Source organism: Salmo salar, chromosome ssa01 (genome assembly GCF_905237065.1).
Source record: "Salmo salar chromosome ssa01, Ssal_v3.1, whole genome shotgun sequence".
Lineage (NCBI taxonomy): Eukaryota > Metazoa > Chordata > Actinopteri > Salmoniformes > Salmonidae > Salmo > Salmo salar.
Genome location: NC_059442.1, coordinates 460,740 through 477,604, shown reverse-complemented (window position 1 = coordinate 477,604; position 16,865 = coordinate 460,740). Strand labels below are relative to the sequence as shown.

Here is a 16,865-nt window from a genome sequence, read left to right as displayed (position 1 = left end):
CATTAACCTGACGGGGATTTAGGATCGATCCCCTTTGCTAACCCCCCTCCCTCGTACCACACATTAACTAGTAACCCCCCCTCCTACCACACATTAACTAGTAACCCCCCCTCCTACCACACATTAACTAGTAACCCCCCCTCCTACCACACATTAACTAGTAACCCCCCTCCTACCACACATTAACCTGACGGGGATTTAGGATCGATCCCCTTTGCTAACCCCCCTCCCTCGTACCACACATTAACTAGTAACCCCCCTCCTACCACACATTAACTAGTAACCCCCCCTCCTACCACACATTAACTAGTAACCCCCCTCCTACCACACATTAACTAGTAACCCCCCCTCCTACCACACATTAACTAGTAACCCCCCCCTCCTACCACACATTAACTAGTAACCCCCTACTACCACACATTAACTAGTAACCCCCCCACCACACATTAACTAGTAACCCCCCCCCACCACACATTAACTAGTAACCCCCCTTCTACCACACATTAACTAGTAACCCCCCTCCTACCACACATTAACTAGTAAACCCCCTCCTACCACACATTAACTAGTAACCCCCCTTCTACCACACATTAACTAGTAACCCCCTCCTACCACACATTAACTAGTAACCCCCCCTTCTACCACACATTAACTAGTAACCCCCCCTCCTACCACACATTAACTAGTAACCCCCCCTCCTACCACACATTAACTAGTAACCCCCCTCCTACCACACATTAACCTGACGGGGATTTAGGATCGATCCCCTTTGCTAACCCCCCCTCCCTCGTACCACACATTAACTAGTAACCCCCCCTCCTACCACACATTAACTAGTAACCCCCCCTCCTACCACACATTAACTAGTAAACCCCCTCCTACCACACATTAACTAGTAACCCCCCCTTCTACCACACATTAACTAGTAACCCCCCCTCCTACCACACATTAACTAGTAACCCCCCCTCCTACCACACATTAACTAGTAACCCCCCCTCCTACCACACATTAACTAGTAAACCCCCTCCTACCACACATTAACTAGTAACCCCCCTTCTACCACACATTAACTAGTAACCCCCCCTCCTACCACACATTAACTAGTAACCCCCCCTTCTACCACACATTAACTAGTAACCCCCCCTCCTACCACACATTAACTAGTAACCCCCCCTCCTACCACACATTAACTAGTAACCCCCCTCCTACCACACATTAACCTGACGGGGATTTAGGATCGATCCCCTTTGCTAACCCCCCTCCTCGTACCACACATTAACTAGTAACCCCCCTCCTACCACACATTAACTAGTAACCCCCCCTCCTACCACACATTAACTAGTAAACCCCCTCCTACCACACATTAACTAGTAACCCCCCTTCTACCACACATTAACTAGTAACCCCCCCTCCTACCACACATTAACTAGTAACCCCCCTTCTACCACACATTAACTAGTAACCCCCCCTCCTACCACACATTAACTAGTAACCCCCCTCCTACCACACATTAACTAGTAACCCCCCCTTCTACCACACATTAACTAGTAACCCCCCCTCCTACCACACATTAACTAGTAACCCCCCTCCTACCACACATTAACTAGTAACCCCCCTCCTACCACACATTAACCTGACGGGGATTTAGGATCGATCCCCTTTGCTAACCCCCCTCCCTCGTACCACACATTAACTAGTAACCCCCCTCCTACCACACATTAACTAGTAACCCCCCTCCTACCACACATTAACTAGTAAACCCCCTCCTACCACACATTAACTAGTAACCCCCCTTCTACCACACATTAACTAGTAACCCCCCCTCCTACCACACATTAACTAGTAACCCCCCCTTCTACCACACATTAACTAGTAACCCCCCCTCCTACCACACATTAACTAGTAACCCCCCCTCCTACCACACATTAACTAGTAACCCCCCCTCCTACCACACATTAACCTGACGGGGATTTAGGATCGATCCCCTTTGCTAACCCCCCCTCCCTCGTACCACACATTAACTAGTAACCCCCCTCCTACCACACATTAACTAGTAACCCCCTCCTACCACACATTAACTAGTAACCCCCCCCTCCTACCACACATTAACCTGACGGGGATTTAGGATCGATCCCCTTTGCTAACCCCCCTCCCTCGTACCACACATTAACCTGACGGGGATTTAGGATCGATCCCCTTTGCTAACCCCCCTCCTACCACACATTAACCTGACGGGGATTTAGGATCGATCCCCTTTGCTAACCCCCCTCCCTCCTACCACACATTAACCTGACGGGGATTTAGGATCGATCCCCTTTGCTAACCCCCCTCCTACCACACATTAACTAGTAACCCCCCCTCCTACCACACATTAACCTGACGGGGATTTAGGATCGATCCCCTTTGCTAACCCCCCCTCCTACCACACATTAACCTGACGGGGATTTAGGATCGATCCCCTTTGCTAACCCCCCCCTCTCCACCATTAACAGGGATTTAGGATCGATCCCCTTTGCTAACCCCCCCTCCTACCACACATTAACTAGTAACCCCCCTCCTACCACACATTAACCTGACGGGGATTTAGGATCGATCCCCTTTGCTAACCCCCCCTCCTACCACACATTAACCTGACGGGGATTTAGGATCGATCCCCTTTGCTAACCCCCCCTCCTACCACACATTAACCTGACGGGGATTTAGGATCGATCCCCTTTGCTAACCCCCCCCTCCTACCACACATTAACCTGACGGGGATTTAGGATCGATCCCCTTTGCTAACCCCCCTCCCTCGTACCACACATTAACTAGTAACCCCCCTCCTACCACACATTAACTAGTAACCCCCCCTCCTACCACACATTAACTAGTAACCCCCCCTCCTACCACACATTAACCTGACGGGGATTTAGGATCGATCCCCTTTTGCTAACCCCCCTCCCTCGTACCACACATTAACTAGTAACCCCCACTCCTACCACACATTAACTAGTAACCCCCCCTCCTACCACACATTAACTAGTAACCCCCTCCTACCACACATTAACTAGTAACCCCCCTCCTACCACACATTAACCTGACGGGGATTTAGGATCGATCCCCTTTGCTAACCCCCCCCCACCACACATTAACCTGACGGGGATTTAGGATCGATCCCCTTTGCTAACCCCCCCTCCTACCACACATTAACCTGACGGGGATTTAGGATCGATCCCCTTTGCTAACCCCCCCTCCTACCACACATTAACCTGACGGGGATTTAGGATCGATCCCCTTTGCTAACCCCCCTCCCCTCCTACCACACATTAACCTGACGGGGATTTAGGATCGATCCCCTTTGCTAACCCCCTCCCCCTCCTACCACACATTAACCTGACGGGGATTTAGGATCGATCCCCTTTGCTAACCCCCCCTCCTACCACACATTAACCTGACGGGGATTTAGGATCGATCCCCTTTGCTAACCCCCTCCCTCCTACCACACATTAACCTGACGGGGATTTAGGATCGATCCCCTTTGCTAACCCCCCCTCCTACCACACATTAACCTGACGGGGATTTAGGATCGATCCCCTTTGCTAACCCCCCTCCCCCTCCTACCACACATTAACCTGACGGGGATTTAGGATCGATCCCCTTTGCTAACCCCCCCCTCCTACCACACATTAACCTGACGGGGATTTAGGATCGATCCCCTTTGCTAACCCCCCTCCTACCACACATTAACCTGACGGGGATTTAGGATCGATCCCCTTTGCTAACCCCCCTCCTACCACACATTAACCTGACGGGGATTTAGGATCGATCCCCTTTGCTAACCCCCCCTCCTACCACACATTAACCTGACGGGGATTTAGGATCGATCCCCTTTGCTAACCCCCCCTCCTACCACACATTAACTAGTAACCCCCCCTCCTACCACACATTAACTAGTAACCCCCCCCTCCTACCACACATTAACCTGACGGGGATTTAGGATCGATCCCCTTTGCTAACCCCCAGCGAAGCGACATGACCCCTTACCTTAGGGGGTTTGAAAGGGTAGTCTGTAGGGAAATGAATAGTCAAGAAGAAAACACCGCCCTGATATGGACTGTCATTCTGAAAAAAGGAGAGAGATCATCGTCTGTAATAACGACTCATCAACGTTTCCCCTCCATCCGTCTTTACTTTCCAGAACGTTTAACACAGTCATCAAAACAGCAATTCAAGATTTTTTTTTTTTTTACAATTCTCCACATTTTAGTAGGATACATGACTGGTACTCACAGGTCCCATGATTGTGGCTTGCCAGTGAAACACTGATGGAAGGAGAGGGGGGAGAGAAGGGGGGAGAGAAGGAGAGGGGGGAAGAGAAGGAGAGGGGGGGAGAGAAGGGGGAGAGAAGGAGAAGGGGGGAGAGAAGGAGAGGGGGAAGAGAAGGAGGGGGAAGAGAAGGAGAGGGGGGAAGAGAAGGAGAGGGGGGAAGAGAAGGAGAGGGGGGAGAGAAGGAGAGGGGGGAGAGAAGGAGAGGGGGGGAGAGAAGGAGAGGGGGGAAGAGAAGGAGAGGGGGGGAGAGAAGGAGAGGGGGGAGAGAAGGAGAGGGGGAGAGAAGGAGAGGGGGGGAGAGAAGGAGAGGGGGAAGAGAAGGAGGGGGGGAAGAGAAGGAGGGGGGGAAGAGAAGGAGGGGGGAGAGAAGGGGGGAGAGAAGGAGAAGGGGGGAGAGAAGGAGAGGGGGAAGAGAAGGAGGGGGAAGAGAAGGAGAGGGGGGAAGAGAAGGAGAGGGGGGAAGAGAAGGAGAGAGGGGAAGAGAAGGAGAGGGGGGAGAGAAGGAGAGGGGGGAGAGAAGGAGAGGGGGGGAGAGAAGGAGAGGGGGAAGAGAAGGAGAGGGGGGAAGAGAAGGAGAGGGGGGGAAGAGAAGGAGAGGGGGGAGAGAAGGAGAGGGGGGAGAGAAGGAGAGGGGGGGAAGAGAAGGAGAGGGGGGGAAGAGAAGGAGAGGGGGGGAGAGAAGGAGAGGGGGGAAGAGAAGGAGAGGGGGGAGAGAAGGAGAGGGGGGAAGAGAAGGAGAGGGGGGGAGAGAAGGAGAGGGGGAGAGAAGGAGAGGGGGGGAGAGAAGGAGAGGGGGAGAGAAGGGGAGGGGGGGAGAGAAGGAGAGTTTGTGCACATTAAGGATCATTATAATATTTAACCAGTGTTTCTTAACGCACCTTTGATCAGGTGTATTAGTGCTCGGGCAAAAAACACTAAAATATTCAGCCCTTTTTGGTTCTCCAGGACCAAGATGAAGAATAACTGCCTTCAACAGAACCATAAAAACAAAACAAAAAAGTCTTAAGACACCTACTGTCGTCTCCCACCGGTCCTGCTGAGCACTGTGCTGGAGGGTCACGAGCCAGATCGTTCAGCTCCTGCAATCAACAAGACAGACGAGGAACAATTAGCTCGAAACCAGAGGCAGACATTTTGAATGATTAAAGCAACAGGGTGAGTCTGAGAACAAAGAAGAATGAGTGGATAGCTTGTCACTGGGCTTATAGGCTATGAGCCCAAAGTAACCTACACCGGGGCCATACTCAGTAGAGCACACACCGTAGCAAAAACGTATGGCAAAGGGAGAAAAAAAAAGTGTTTGGTATTTGAAAGTTCAGGAAGTCCCTCCTCACTGCTGTTTGTTTTCTTGGTGCATAGTGATTAACAACCCAACTGTGTGTTGTTGTGAAAAAAGGAAGCAGCCATTTCTCCAAGAACTAGTCAGACGGTCAATCGACACCACCTATACAAATGTGGCAAAAGCATAACCTCTACCGTGTTCGGCAACCACTGACGGAAAGCTGTTGTACTGTTCACATTACAGACAAAACGGACCTATGGGGCCTGGTCAAAAGTGGTGAAGAGGGTGCCATTAGGGATGTAAGTATCGCCTGGGTCCAGGGTTAGCAAAGCTAAAACACCATATTGACTGTTGACAACAATGCGGTGGAGGCAGCAGCGGAGTTAGGAAATGAGAAAACAGACTTTTCCTTAACTGTCTAAGAAAACTGAGGAGAGAGGACACCAAATGAATGAACTCTGTAATCAATAGCCTAACTGTTAAATGTGCCTGGCTTTAATAAATCATCCATATATACAGTGCATTTGGAAAGTATTCAGACCCGTTTACCTTTCCACACAGTTTTGCCTTCCCTGTGGCTCAGTTGGTAGAGCATGGTGTTTGCAATGCCAGGGTTGTGGGTTCGATTCCCACGGGGGGCCAGTACAAAAAAAATGCATGAAATGTATGCATTCACTATTGTAAGTCGCTCTGGATAAGAGCGTCTGCTAAATGACTAAAAATGTAAAAATGTTACGTTACAGCCTTGGGTATGACGCTACAAGTTTGGCACACCTATATTTGGGGAGTTTCTCCTATTCTTCTCTGCAGATCCTCTCAAGCTCTGTCAGGTTGGATAGGGAGTGTCGCTGCACAGCTATTTTCAGGTCTCTCAAGAGACCTAAGATTGGCTTCAAGTCCGGGCCACACAAGGAAATTCAGAGACTAGTCCCAAAGTCACTCCTGTGTTGTCTTGGCTGTGTTCTTAGAGTCATTGTCCTGTTGGAAGGTGAACCTTCACTACAGTCTGAAGTCCTGATCAGGTTTTTAATCAAGGATCTCTCTGTACTTTCCTCTGTTCATCTTTCCCTCAATCCTGACTAGTCTCTCAGTCCCTGCCGCTGAAAAACATCCCCACCATGCTTCACCATAGAGATGGCGCAACGTTTCCTCCAGACGTGACACTTGGCATTTAGACCAAGTTTCTCATGGTCAGAGTCCTTTAGCTGCCTTTTGGCAAATGTTATTTGTCACATGCGCCGAATACAACAATCTTACCGTATAATGTTTACTTACAAGCCTTTAACCAACAATGTAGTTAAGAAAATAGAGTTAAGTTAATATTCACTAAATAAAATAAATTAAAAAGTAAAATAACGAGGCTGTATACAGGGTATTACGGTACAGAGTCAATGTGGAGGCTATATACAGGGGGTACCGGTACAGAGTCAATGTGGAGGCTATATACAGGGTGTTACGGTACAGAGTTAACGTGGAGGCTATATACAGGGGGTACCGGTACAGAGTCAATGTGGAGGCTATATACAGGGTGTTACGGTACAGAGTCAATGTGGAGGCTATATACAGGGGGTACCGGTACAGAGTCAATGTGGAGGCTATATACAGGGGGTACCGGTACAGAGTTAACGTGGAGGCTATATACAGGGTATTACGGTACAGAGTCAATGTGGAGGCTATATACAGGGGGTACCGGTACAGAGTCAATGTGGAGGCTATATACAGGGGGTACCGGTACAGAGTTAACGTGGAGGCTATATACAGGGTATTACGGTACAGAGTCAATGTGGAGGCTATATACAGGGGGTACCGGTACAGAGTCAATGTGGAGGCTATATACAGGGGGTACCGGTACAGAGTTAACGTGGAGGCTATATACAGGGTATTACGGTACAGAGTCAATGTGGAGGCTATATACAGGGGGTACCGGTACAGAGTCAATGTGGAGGCTATATACAGGGGGTACCGGTACAGAGTCAATGTGGAGGCTATATACAGGGGGTACCGGTACAGAGTCAATGTGGAGGCTATATACAGGGGGTACCGGTACAGAGTCAATGTGGAGGCTATATACAGGGGGTACCGGTACAGAGTCAATGTGGAGGCTATATACAGGGGGTACCGGTACAGAGTCAATGTGGAGTCTATATACAGGGGGTACCGGTACAGAGTTAACGTGGAGGCAATATACAGGGGGTACCGATACAGAGTCAATGTGGAGGCTATATACAGGGGGTACCGGTACAGAGTCAATGTGGAGGCTATATACAGGGGGTACCGGTACAGAGTCAATGTGGAGGCTATATACAGGGTGTTACGGTACAGAGTCAATGTGGAGGCTATATACAGGGGGTACCGGTACAGAGTTAACGTGGAGGCAATATACAGGGGGTACCGATACAGAGTCAATGTGGAGGCTATATACAGGGGGTACCGGTACAGAGTCAATGTGGAGGCTATATACAGGGGGTACTGGTACAGAGTCAATGTGGAGGCTATATACAGGGGGTACCGGTACAGAGTCAATGTGGAGGCTATATACAGGGGGTACCGGTACAGAGTCAATGTGGAGGCTATATACAGGGGGTACCGGTACAGAGTTAACGTGGAGGCAATATACAGGGGGTACTGATACAGAGTCAATGTGGAGGCTATATACAGGGGGTACCGGTACAGAGTTAACGTGGAGGCAATATACAGGGGGTACCGATACAGAGTCAATGTGGAGGCTATATACAGGGGGTACCGGTACAGAGTCAATGTGGAGGCTATATACAGGGGGTACCGGTACAGAGTCAATGTGGAGGCTATATACAGGGGGGTACCGGTACAGAGTCAATGTGGAGGCTATATACAGGGAGTACCGGTACAGAGTCAATGTGGAGGCTATATACAGGGGGTACCGGTACAGAGTCAATGTGGAGGCTATATACAGGGGGGTACCGGTACAGAGTCAATGTGGAGGCTATATACAGGGGGTACCGGTACAGAGTCAATGTGGAGGCTATATACAGGGGGTACCGGTACAGAGTCAATGTGGAGGCTATATACAGGAGGTACTGGTACAGAGTCAATGTGGAGGCAATATACAGGGGGTACCAGTACAGAGTCAATGTGGAGGCTATATACAGGGGGTACCGGTACAGAGTCAATGTGGAGGCTATATACAGGGGGTACCGGTACAGAGTCAATGTGGAGGCTATATACAGGGGGTACCGGTACAGAGTCAATGTGGAGGCTATATACAGGGGGGTACCGGTACAGAGTCAATGTGGAGGCTATATACAGGGGGGTACCGGTACAGAGTCAATGTGGAGGCTATATACAGGGGGTACCGGTACAGAGACAATGTGGAGGCTATATACAGGGTGTTACGGTACAGAGACAATGTGCGGGGTACAGGTTAGTCGAGCCAATATGTACATGTAGGTAGGGGTGAAGTGACCATCCATAGATAATAAACAGAGAGTAGCAGCAGTGTTGGTAGTTGAGGTAATATAATGTAGGTGGGGTTAAAGTGACCATCCATAGATAATAAACAGAGTAGCAGCAGTGTTGGTAGTTGAGGTAATATAATGTAGGTGGGGTAAAGTAACCATCCATAGATAATAAACAGGTTGTGTACAGGTTAGTCTAGGTAACTGAGGTAATATAATGTAGGTGGGGGTAAAGTAACCATCCATAGATAATAACCAGGTTGTGTACAGGTTAGTCTAGGTAACTGAGGTAATATAATGTAGGTAGGGGTAAAGTGACCATCCATAGATAATAACCAGGTTGTGTACAGGTTAGTCTAGGTAACTGAGGTAATATAATGTAGGTGGGTTAAAGTAACCATCCATAGATAATAAACAGAGTAGCAGCAGTGTTGGTAGTTGAGGTAATATAATGTAGGTGGGGTAAAGTAACCATCCATAGATAATAAACAGGTTTGTAGCAGCTTAGTCTAGGTAGCTGAGGTAATATAATGTAGGTAGGGGTAAAGTGACCATCCATAGATAATAAACAGAGTAGCAGCAGTGTTGGTAGTTGAGGTAATATAATGTAGGTGGGGTAAAGTGACCATCCATAGATAATAAACAGAGTAGCAGCAGTGTTGGTAGTTGAGGTAATATAATGTAGGTAGGGGTAAAGTGACAATGCATAGATAATAAACAGAGTAGCAGCAGAACCGAGGCTTGGCGTTGCGGTAGCGCTTGCAATTTGTCAGACAGCGCCTTCAACAGATCTGTGCCTTGACACAATCAATTTTAGAATAAGGCTGTAAGGTAACAAAGTGTGGGGGAAAAAAAACCCCGAAGGGGTCTGAATACTTTCTGAAAGCTCTGTATGTACTGAAATATGACAGAACCCGCTTCTGTTTGAGTGTTTGTTTAATAACCTACTGATTCCGTGAGCACCGACCACAACAACGTCGCAAACAATTGAACAAATCTTTAAGGTTACAAAATGTGGGACTATTTTTTTTTTTTTACGATGTTCAGAGAGTTTGTTATAACAAATGTATTGATATGATTATGATAGGCTATAGGTCAGTCCCTATTAATCACGGGCATGGTGGATGCCAGGAGAACGCTACCTGCCCGAATGCATAGTGTCAACTGTAAAGATTGGTGGGGGAGGAATAATGGTCTGGGGCTGTTTTTCATGGTTCGGGCCCCTTAGTTACAATGAAGGGACATCTTAACGCTACAGCATGTAATGACATTCTAGACTACTTTGTGGGAACAGTTTAGGGAAGGCCGTTTCCTGTCTCAGCATGACAAATTGCATTTATTAGGGATCCCCATTAGTTCCTGTCAAGGCAGCGGCTACTCTTCCTGGGGTTTATTATGGATCCCCATTAGTTCCTGCCAAGGCAGCAGCTACTCTTCCTGGGGTTTATTATGGATCCCTATTAGTTCCTGTCAAGGCAGCAGCTACTCTTCCTGGGGTTTATTATGGATCCCCATTAGTTCCTGTCAAGGCAGCAGCTACTCTTCCTGGGGTTTATTATGGATCCCCATTAGTTCCTGCCAAGGCAGCAGCTACTCTTCCTGGGGTTTATTATGGATCCCCATTAGTTCCTGCCAAGGCAGCAGCTTCTCTTCCTGGGGTTTATTATGGATCCCCGTTAGTTCCTGCCAAGGCAGCAGCTACTCTTCCTGGGGGTTTATTATGGATCCCCATTAGTTCCTGCCAAGGCAGCAGCTACTCTTCCTGGGGTTTATTATGGATCCCCATTAGTTCCTGCCAAGGCAGCAGCTTCTCTTCCTGGGGTTTATTATGGATCCCCATTAGTTCCTGCCAAGGCAGCAGCTACTCTTCCTGGGGTTTATTATGGATCCCCATTAGTTCCTGCCATGGCAGCAGCTACTCTTCCTGGGGTTTATTATGGATCCCCATTAGTTCCTGCCATGGCAGCAGCTACTCTTCCTGGGGTCCAAACACATTAAGACACTACTTACATTACACATAAAACAAAATATAAAACAGTACATCATATAACATTATTACACCACTACTTATCTACAATACAACAATTTATAATACCACCATACTACAATGTATGCGTATGTCTGTACCTGTGTGTGTGTGTGTGTGTGTGTCTCTTCACAGTCACCGTTGTTCCATAAGGTGCATTTATACCAGTTTTTTTATATATTTTGTTGTGGAATAGAGTTCCATGTAGTCATGGCTCTATGTAGTACTGTGTGCCTCCCATAGTCTGTGATGGGTTTGGGGACTGTGAAGAGACCTCTGGTGGCATGTCTTGTGGGGTATGGATGGGTGTCTGAGCTGTGTGCCAGTAGTTTAGACAGACAGCTCAGTGTATTCGACATGTCAATACCTCTCACAAATACAAGTAGTGATGAAGTCAATCTCTCCTTCACTTTGAGCCAGGAGAGATTGACATGCATATTATTATTGTTAGCTCTCTGTGTACTTTTAAGGGCCAGCTGTGCTGTCCGGAGAATTTTGCAATTTTCTTAAGTCCCTCTTTGTGGCACCTGACCACACGACTGAACAGTAGTCTAGGTGCGACAAAACTAGGGCCTGTAGGACCTGCCTTGTTGATAGTGCTGTTAAGAAGGTAGAAACTAGGGCCTGTAGGACCTGCCTTGTTGATAGTGTTGTTAAGAAGGTAGAAACTAGGGCCTGTAGGACCTGCCTTGTTGATAGTGTTGTTAAGAAGGCAGAGCAGCGCTTTATAATGGACAGACTTCTCCCCATCTTAGCTACTGTTATATAAATATGTTTTGACCACGACAGCTTACAATCCAGAGTTACTCCACGCAGTTCAGTCACCTCAATTTGTTCAATTTCCACATGATTGATAACAAGATTTAGTTGAGGTTTAGGGTTTAGTCCTAAATACAATGCATTTAGTTTTGGGAATATTTGGGACTAACATTCCTTGCCACCCATTCTGGAACTAACTGCAGCTCTTTGCAGCTGGGGACAATAAAATGCACACAATGATACAGACGGTTCAAGTTGAGGGAATTGGAATGCTGGCTCCAGGAATGTTCACCAGAGCTGTTGGTCAATAATCGAATGTTAATTTCTCTACCATAAGCCGCCTCCAACGCTGTTTTAGAGAATTTGGCAGTACTTCCAAAAAAACGCAGACCACAAAGCTTGTGTGGCATTACCTCTGTTGTATTTATGTAACTTCATTTAAGCCCTTTTAAACTGGTGTTTATCAAATATGAACCGTTAACTACACCTGCAGATGTGTAACAGTGAGTGGTAACCAGTAATGACTGTATTCATATGCCCATATGTATTCATATGCCCCCACCCCGGGGGTCTCTCCATTGGGATATCAATGGCCCAACTTCATCAAAATGGCTGAGGTGTCGCTGGCTAGTGGCTTATAGAGGAGCAGGTTCAGATAAGAGTACAATAATTAAGATACACACATTTATATTCATTTACATTGTTAGTGATCTTCCTAGCTAAACGTGTTATCCACCTAGCTAGCTAGTCGGTCTCATCTTACATGTACATTTTGCTAGCTAACGTTTCGTTAGCATTCGTTACCGGTAACTTTTAGCTAGATCTGGTGAGAAGGCTATCTACCGTTCAGCTAACATCTAGCTAGCTGGCAGCACAACAATGACGACTGAAATTGACTTTCAGTAGCCAACTAGCATCAATGTTGCCTCAAAGAAATGCTGTTGTTTTTTTTATATATCAGACAGGCCTTGTATCAGAAGTTAGCCGATCAAACTGGTACGATTTACGATGAGTTGAGTGGCGACTAACTTAACTTAATAACTAAACGTTAGCTAGATCTTAACAAAAACGACTTGTTTCAGCACCCAAAAGGATAGCAGGCAATTACAGTACGATCATAACGTGTAATTACGGGCTATTCTTTAGGTGCTGAAATCAGTAGTTTGACACCCAAATAACTAGTAATAGGTATGGTACAAACTCGTTATCTAGGTAGCTAGGTACTACCTAACGAGCTAGCCAGTCTAGTGTCAACAAAACCGATGGCACAGATGATAAATAATATTTGGATATGGGGACGGGCGTTAACTAGATTGCTAACTAGCCAACTTTAGCCATATTTGGCTAACTAGCTACCTAGTTAAGTTACCTTGTGGATCCTTTTCAGCGCCATCCTCGCTCCGAGAGTATTGCAATCAATGTTGCAATGTGAATCTTCACCGAGTTTGCCCAACTGGGCAACTGACGAGGTATAACAGGGTAGCTAGCTAGCTAGCCGGACAGACAAATTCAATGTTAGCTAACGTTAAGCGTCGACCCTAATATAGCTAGCTAGGCTAACGTTAAACGTCGACCCTAATATAGCTAGCTAGGCTAACGTTAAACGTCGACCCTAATATAGCTAGCTAGGCTAACGTTAAACGTCGACCCTAATATAGCTAGCTAGGCTAACGTTAGCTAGATGGCTAACGTACGGCTGTGCGTCGAGGAAAAAAAACAAAACAAAAAAAACAATTCCTTGACAAAATAGCTAGCTATCTAATCTTCACTTTAAATAAAAGTCAATACGGACGACTACGTTTTTAATCGTCATTAACGTGTGTGTATATATATATATTCCTTCGTAGCTTTGTATAAATAAGTGTTCTTCCGCTAAAATGTTAACAAGATGTCCTCTCCGTACCGATAACAAGTAGCATGACAGAGAGCTAACCGCTTGCTAGCTAGATCATGTATTCATACTGGGCGGTCCTGTGGTTCAGTCCGCACCAACCCCTTCTGCACTAATAACAAATAAGATTGTTGAATTTCACACATAACGTTTTTGACCTTCATATAAATATCCCACTAATATGAACCTAATTTCAATCAAATGTATTTATAAAGCCCCTTTTAAACCATGCAGATGTCACAAAGTGTATAACATAAACACAGCCTAAAACCCCAAACAGCAAGCAATGCAAATATGGGTACCTATTTATATATTAGGTAACACATAGTTATAATAAACACACACACAAAGTCTCATGATATAATTTATATGCAAAAAATAATTAGTTGTCATACATCTCAGCAACAAAAGGAGCCACTGTTCAATGTTGTGTTTCATACATATCGGTACCACAAGTATCATAGGAACAACCGTAGAGCATACAGTGTGAGCAAACATAATTCATTCATTTAGAATCCACAGTAGACAATATGGTAGCTTATGTTATTGTAAATAAACCTGAACCTAAATAAACCTGAAGTGACCATGAACATGGAGCTTAGTACAGATGATGAATTATGAGATCATTTACAATTAAATATGGCAGCATATATATATATATATATATATATATATATATATATATATATATATATATATATATATGCACTTAGTTTTTCAGTGACACAACTGTAGTCAAAAGAAAATAACATGCTCCGCAAAAAGTTACTTCATTTTTTGAAAATAAATAGGACAACTTTTCAGGTGTAGGCTACCTTATATTAGCCTGGGTACCAGTCTGTTTGTGCTAACATTCCACTCCTTGTCATGTTTGGCATGACAAAGAGTTGGAAGGATAGCACAAACAGATCTTCGACCAGGCTAACCTTCTATATCTTCATTATTATTTATTTATTTAACAATACGAAATAGAGGTCGACCGATTAATCGGCATGGCCGATTAATTAGGGACGATTTTCAAGTTTTCATAACAATCGGTAATCTGCATTTTTGGACGCCGATTATGGCTGATTACATTGCACTCCACGAGGAGACTGCGTGGCAGGCTGACCACCTGTTACACGAGTGTAGCAAGGAGCCAAGGTAAGTTGCTAGCTAGCATTAGACTTATCTTATTAAAAACAATCAATCTTCACATAATCACTACTTAACTACACATGGTTGATGATATTACTAGGTTAACGAACTTGTCCTGCGTTGCATATAATCAATGCCAGTGCTAGCCTCCCTACACTGACTTCCTGTTAAGGCAAGGGCTGATTTCAAGGTTTTACTGCTAATCTACAAAGCATTACATGGGCTTGCTCCTACCTATCTTTCCGATTTGGTCCTGCCGTACATACCTACACGTACGCTACGGTCACAAGACGCAGGCCTCCTAACTGTCCCTAGAATTTCTAAGCAAACAGCTGGAGGCCGGGCTTTCTCTTATAGAGCTCCATTATTATGGAATAGTCTGCCTATCCATGTGAGAGATGCAGACTCAGTCTCAACCTTTAAGTCTTTACTGAAGACTTATCTCTTCAGTAGGTCCTATGATTAAGTATAGTCTGGCCCAGGAGTGTGAAGGTGAACGGAAAGGCTCTGGAGCAACGAACCGCCCTTGCTGTCTCTGCCTAGCCGGTTCCCCTCTCTCCACTTGGATTCTCTGCCTCTAACCCTATTACAGGGGCTGAGTCACTGGCTTACTGGTGCTCTTCCATGCCGTCCCTAGGAGGGGTGCGTCACTTGAGTGGGTTGAGTCACTGACGTGGTCTTCCTGTCTGGGTTGGTGCCCCCCCCTTGGGTTGTGCCATGGTGGAGATCTTTGTGGGCTATACTCGGCCTTGTCTCAGGATGGTAAGTTGGTGGTTGAAGATATCCCTCTAGTGGTGTGGGGGCTGTGCTTTGGCAAAGTGGGTGGGGTTATATCCTGCCTGTTTGGCCCTGTCCGGGGGTATCATCGGATGGGGCCACAGTGTCTCCTGACCCCTCCTGTCTCAGCCTCCAGTATTTATGCTGCAGTAGTTTATGTGTTGGGGGGCTAGGGTCAGTCTGTTATATCTGGAGTATTTCTCCAATGTCCTGTGTGAATTTAGGTATGCTCTCTCTAATTCTCTCTTTCTTTCTCTCTCTCGGGGGACCTGAGCCCTAGGACCATGCCTCAGGACTATCTGGCATGATGACTCCTTGCTGTCCGCAGTCCACCTGGCCGTGCTGCTGCTCCAGGTTCAACTGTTCTGCCTGCGGCTATGGAACCCTGACCTGTTCACCAGACGTGCTACCTGTCCCAGACCTGCTGTTTTCAACTCTCTAGAGACAGCAGGAGCGGTAGAGATACTCTCAATGATTGGCTATGAAAAGCCAACTGACATTTACTCCTGAGGTGCTGACCTGTTGCACCCTCGACAACTACTGTGATAATTATTATTTGACCATGCTGGTCATTTATGAACATTTGAACATCTTGGCCATGTTCTGTTATAATCTCCACCCGGCACAGCCTCTCTAGGTTTCTTCCTAGGTTTTGGCCTTTCTAGGGAGTTTTTCCTAGCCACCGTGCTTCTACACCTGCATTTCTTGCCGTTTGGGGGTTTTAGGCTGGGTTTCTGTACAGCACTTTGAGATATCAGCTGATGTAAGAAGGGCTATATAAATACATTTGATTTGTTGGTAGGATGAGCTCCAGCCCAAAGCTCCGGTCTCTAGAACTATCCCCAGAAGAGCAGCTGGATCCTGGGCTGTCAGAGCCTACAAAGTCCACTGTGGAGCTGAAGCGGAGACCCTGGACAGGCTTCCTTCGTGGGGGGGAGAGAGAGTCCTAATCTGTCCTCGCTATCTTAACCTCTCTCTCCCAGGGTCTCTGCCCCTCCTGCTGATCTCTGGAGCCTCTCCTCTCCGCTGCCCGGCCTGACCCAGGGTAGTCTCCTGCCGTGTGGCCTGTGGCGGACAGCCTGGTGGTACAGGACTCACGGATGTAGACCCACTTACTCAGACAGTTTCCATGGAAGAAATTTCCACAGTGTATCAACACGACTCATTTCCTGGATGTGTGCTTTACTGGAAGGAACTAACCACATAACTGAGCTCAGCTCTCTCCCAGGAACATCAACCCTCTGACGAGCA

The 16,865-nt window shown here is 46.7% G+C and overlaps 1 protein-coding gene across 1 annotated transcript in view; it reads right to left on the bottom strand.

Annotated features, from left to right (window-relative positions):
- The window catches only part of LOC106563190 (ubiquitin-conjugating enzyme E2 D2), a 36,326-nt gene extending 22,580 nt beyond the window's left edge, over nucleotides 1-13,746 (bottom strand). Inside the window, exons 1-4 of the mRNA XM_045703845.1 lie at nucleotides 13,179-13,746; nucleotides 5,324-5,387; nucleotides 4,270-4,301; nucleotides 4,024-4,101 (exon numbers count right to left, since the gene is read on the bottom strand). Coding sequence (XP_045559801.1) covers nucleotides 4,024-4,101; nucleotides 4,270-4,301; nucleotides 5,324-5,387; nucleotides 13,179-13,202 — 198 coding nt within the window. The 5' untranslated portion in view covers nucleotides 13,203-13,746. The remainder of the gene's footprint in view (nucleotides 1-4,023; nucleotides 4,102-4,269; nucleotides 4,302-5,323; nucleotides 5,388-13,178) is intronic.
- Nucleotides 13,747-16,865: the final 3,119 nt, after the last annotated feature.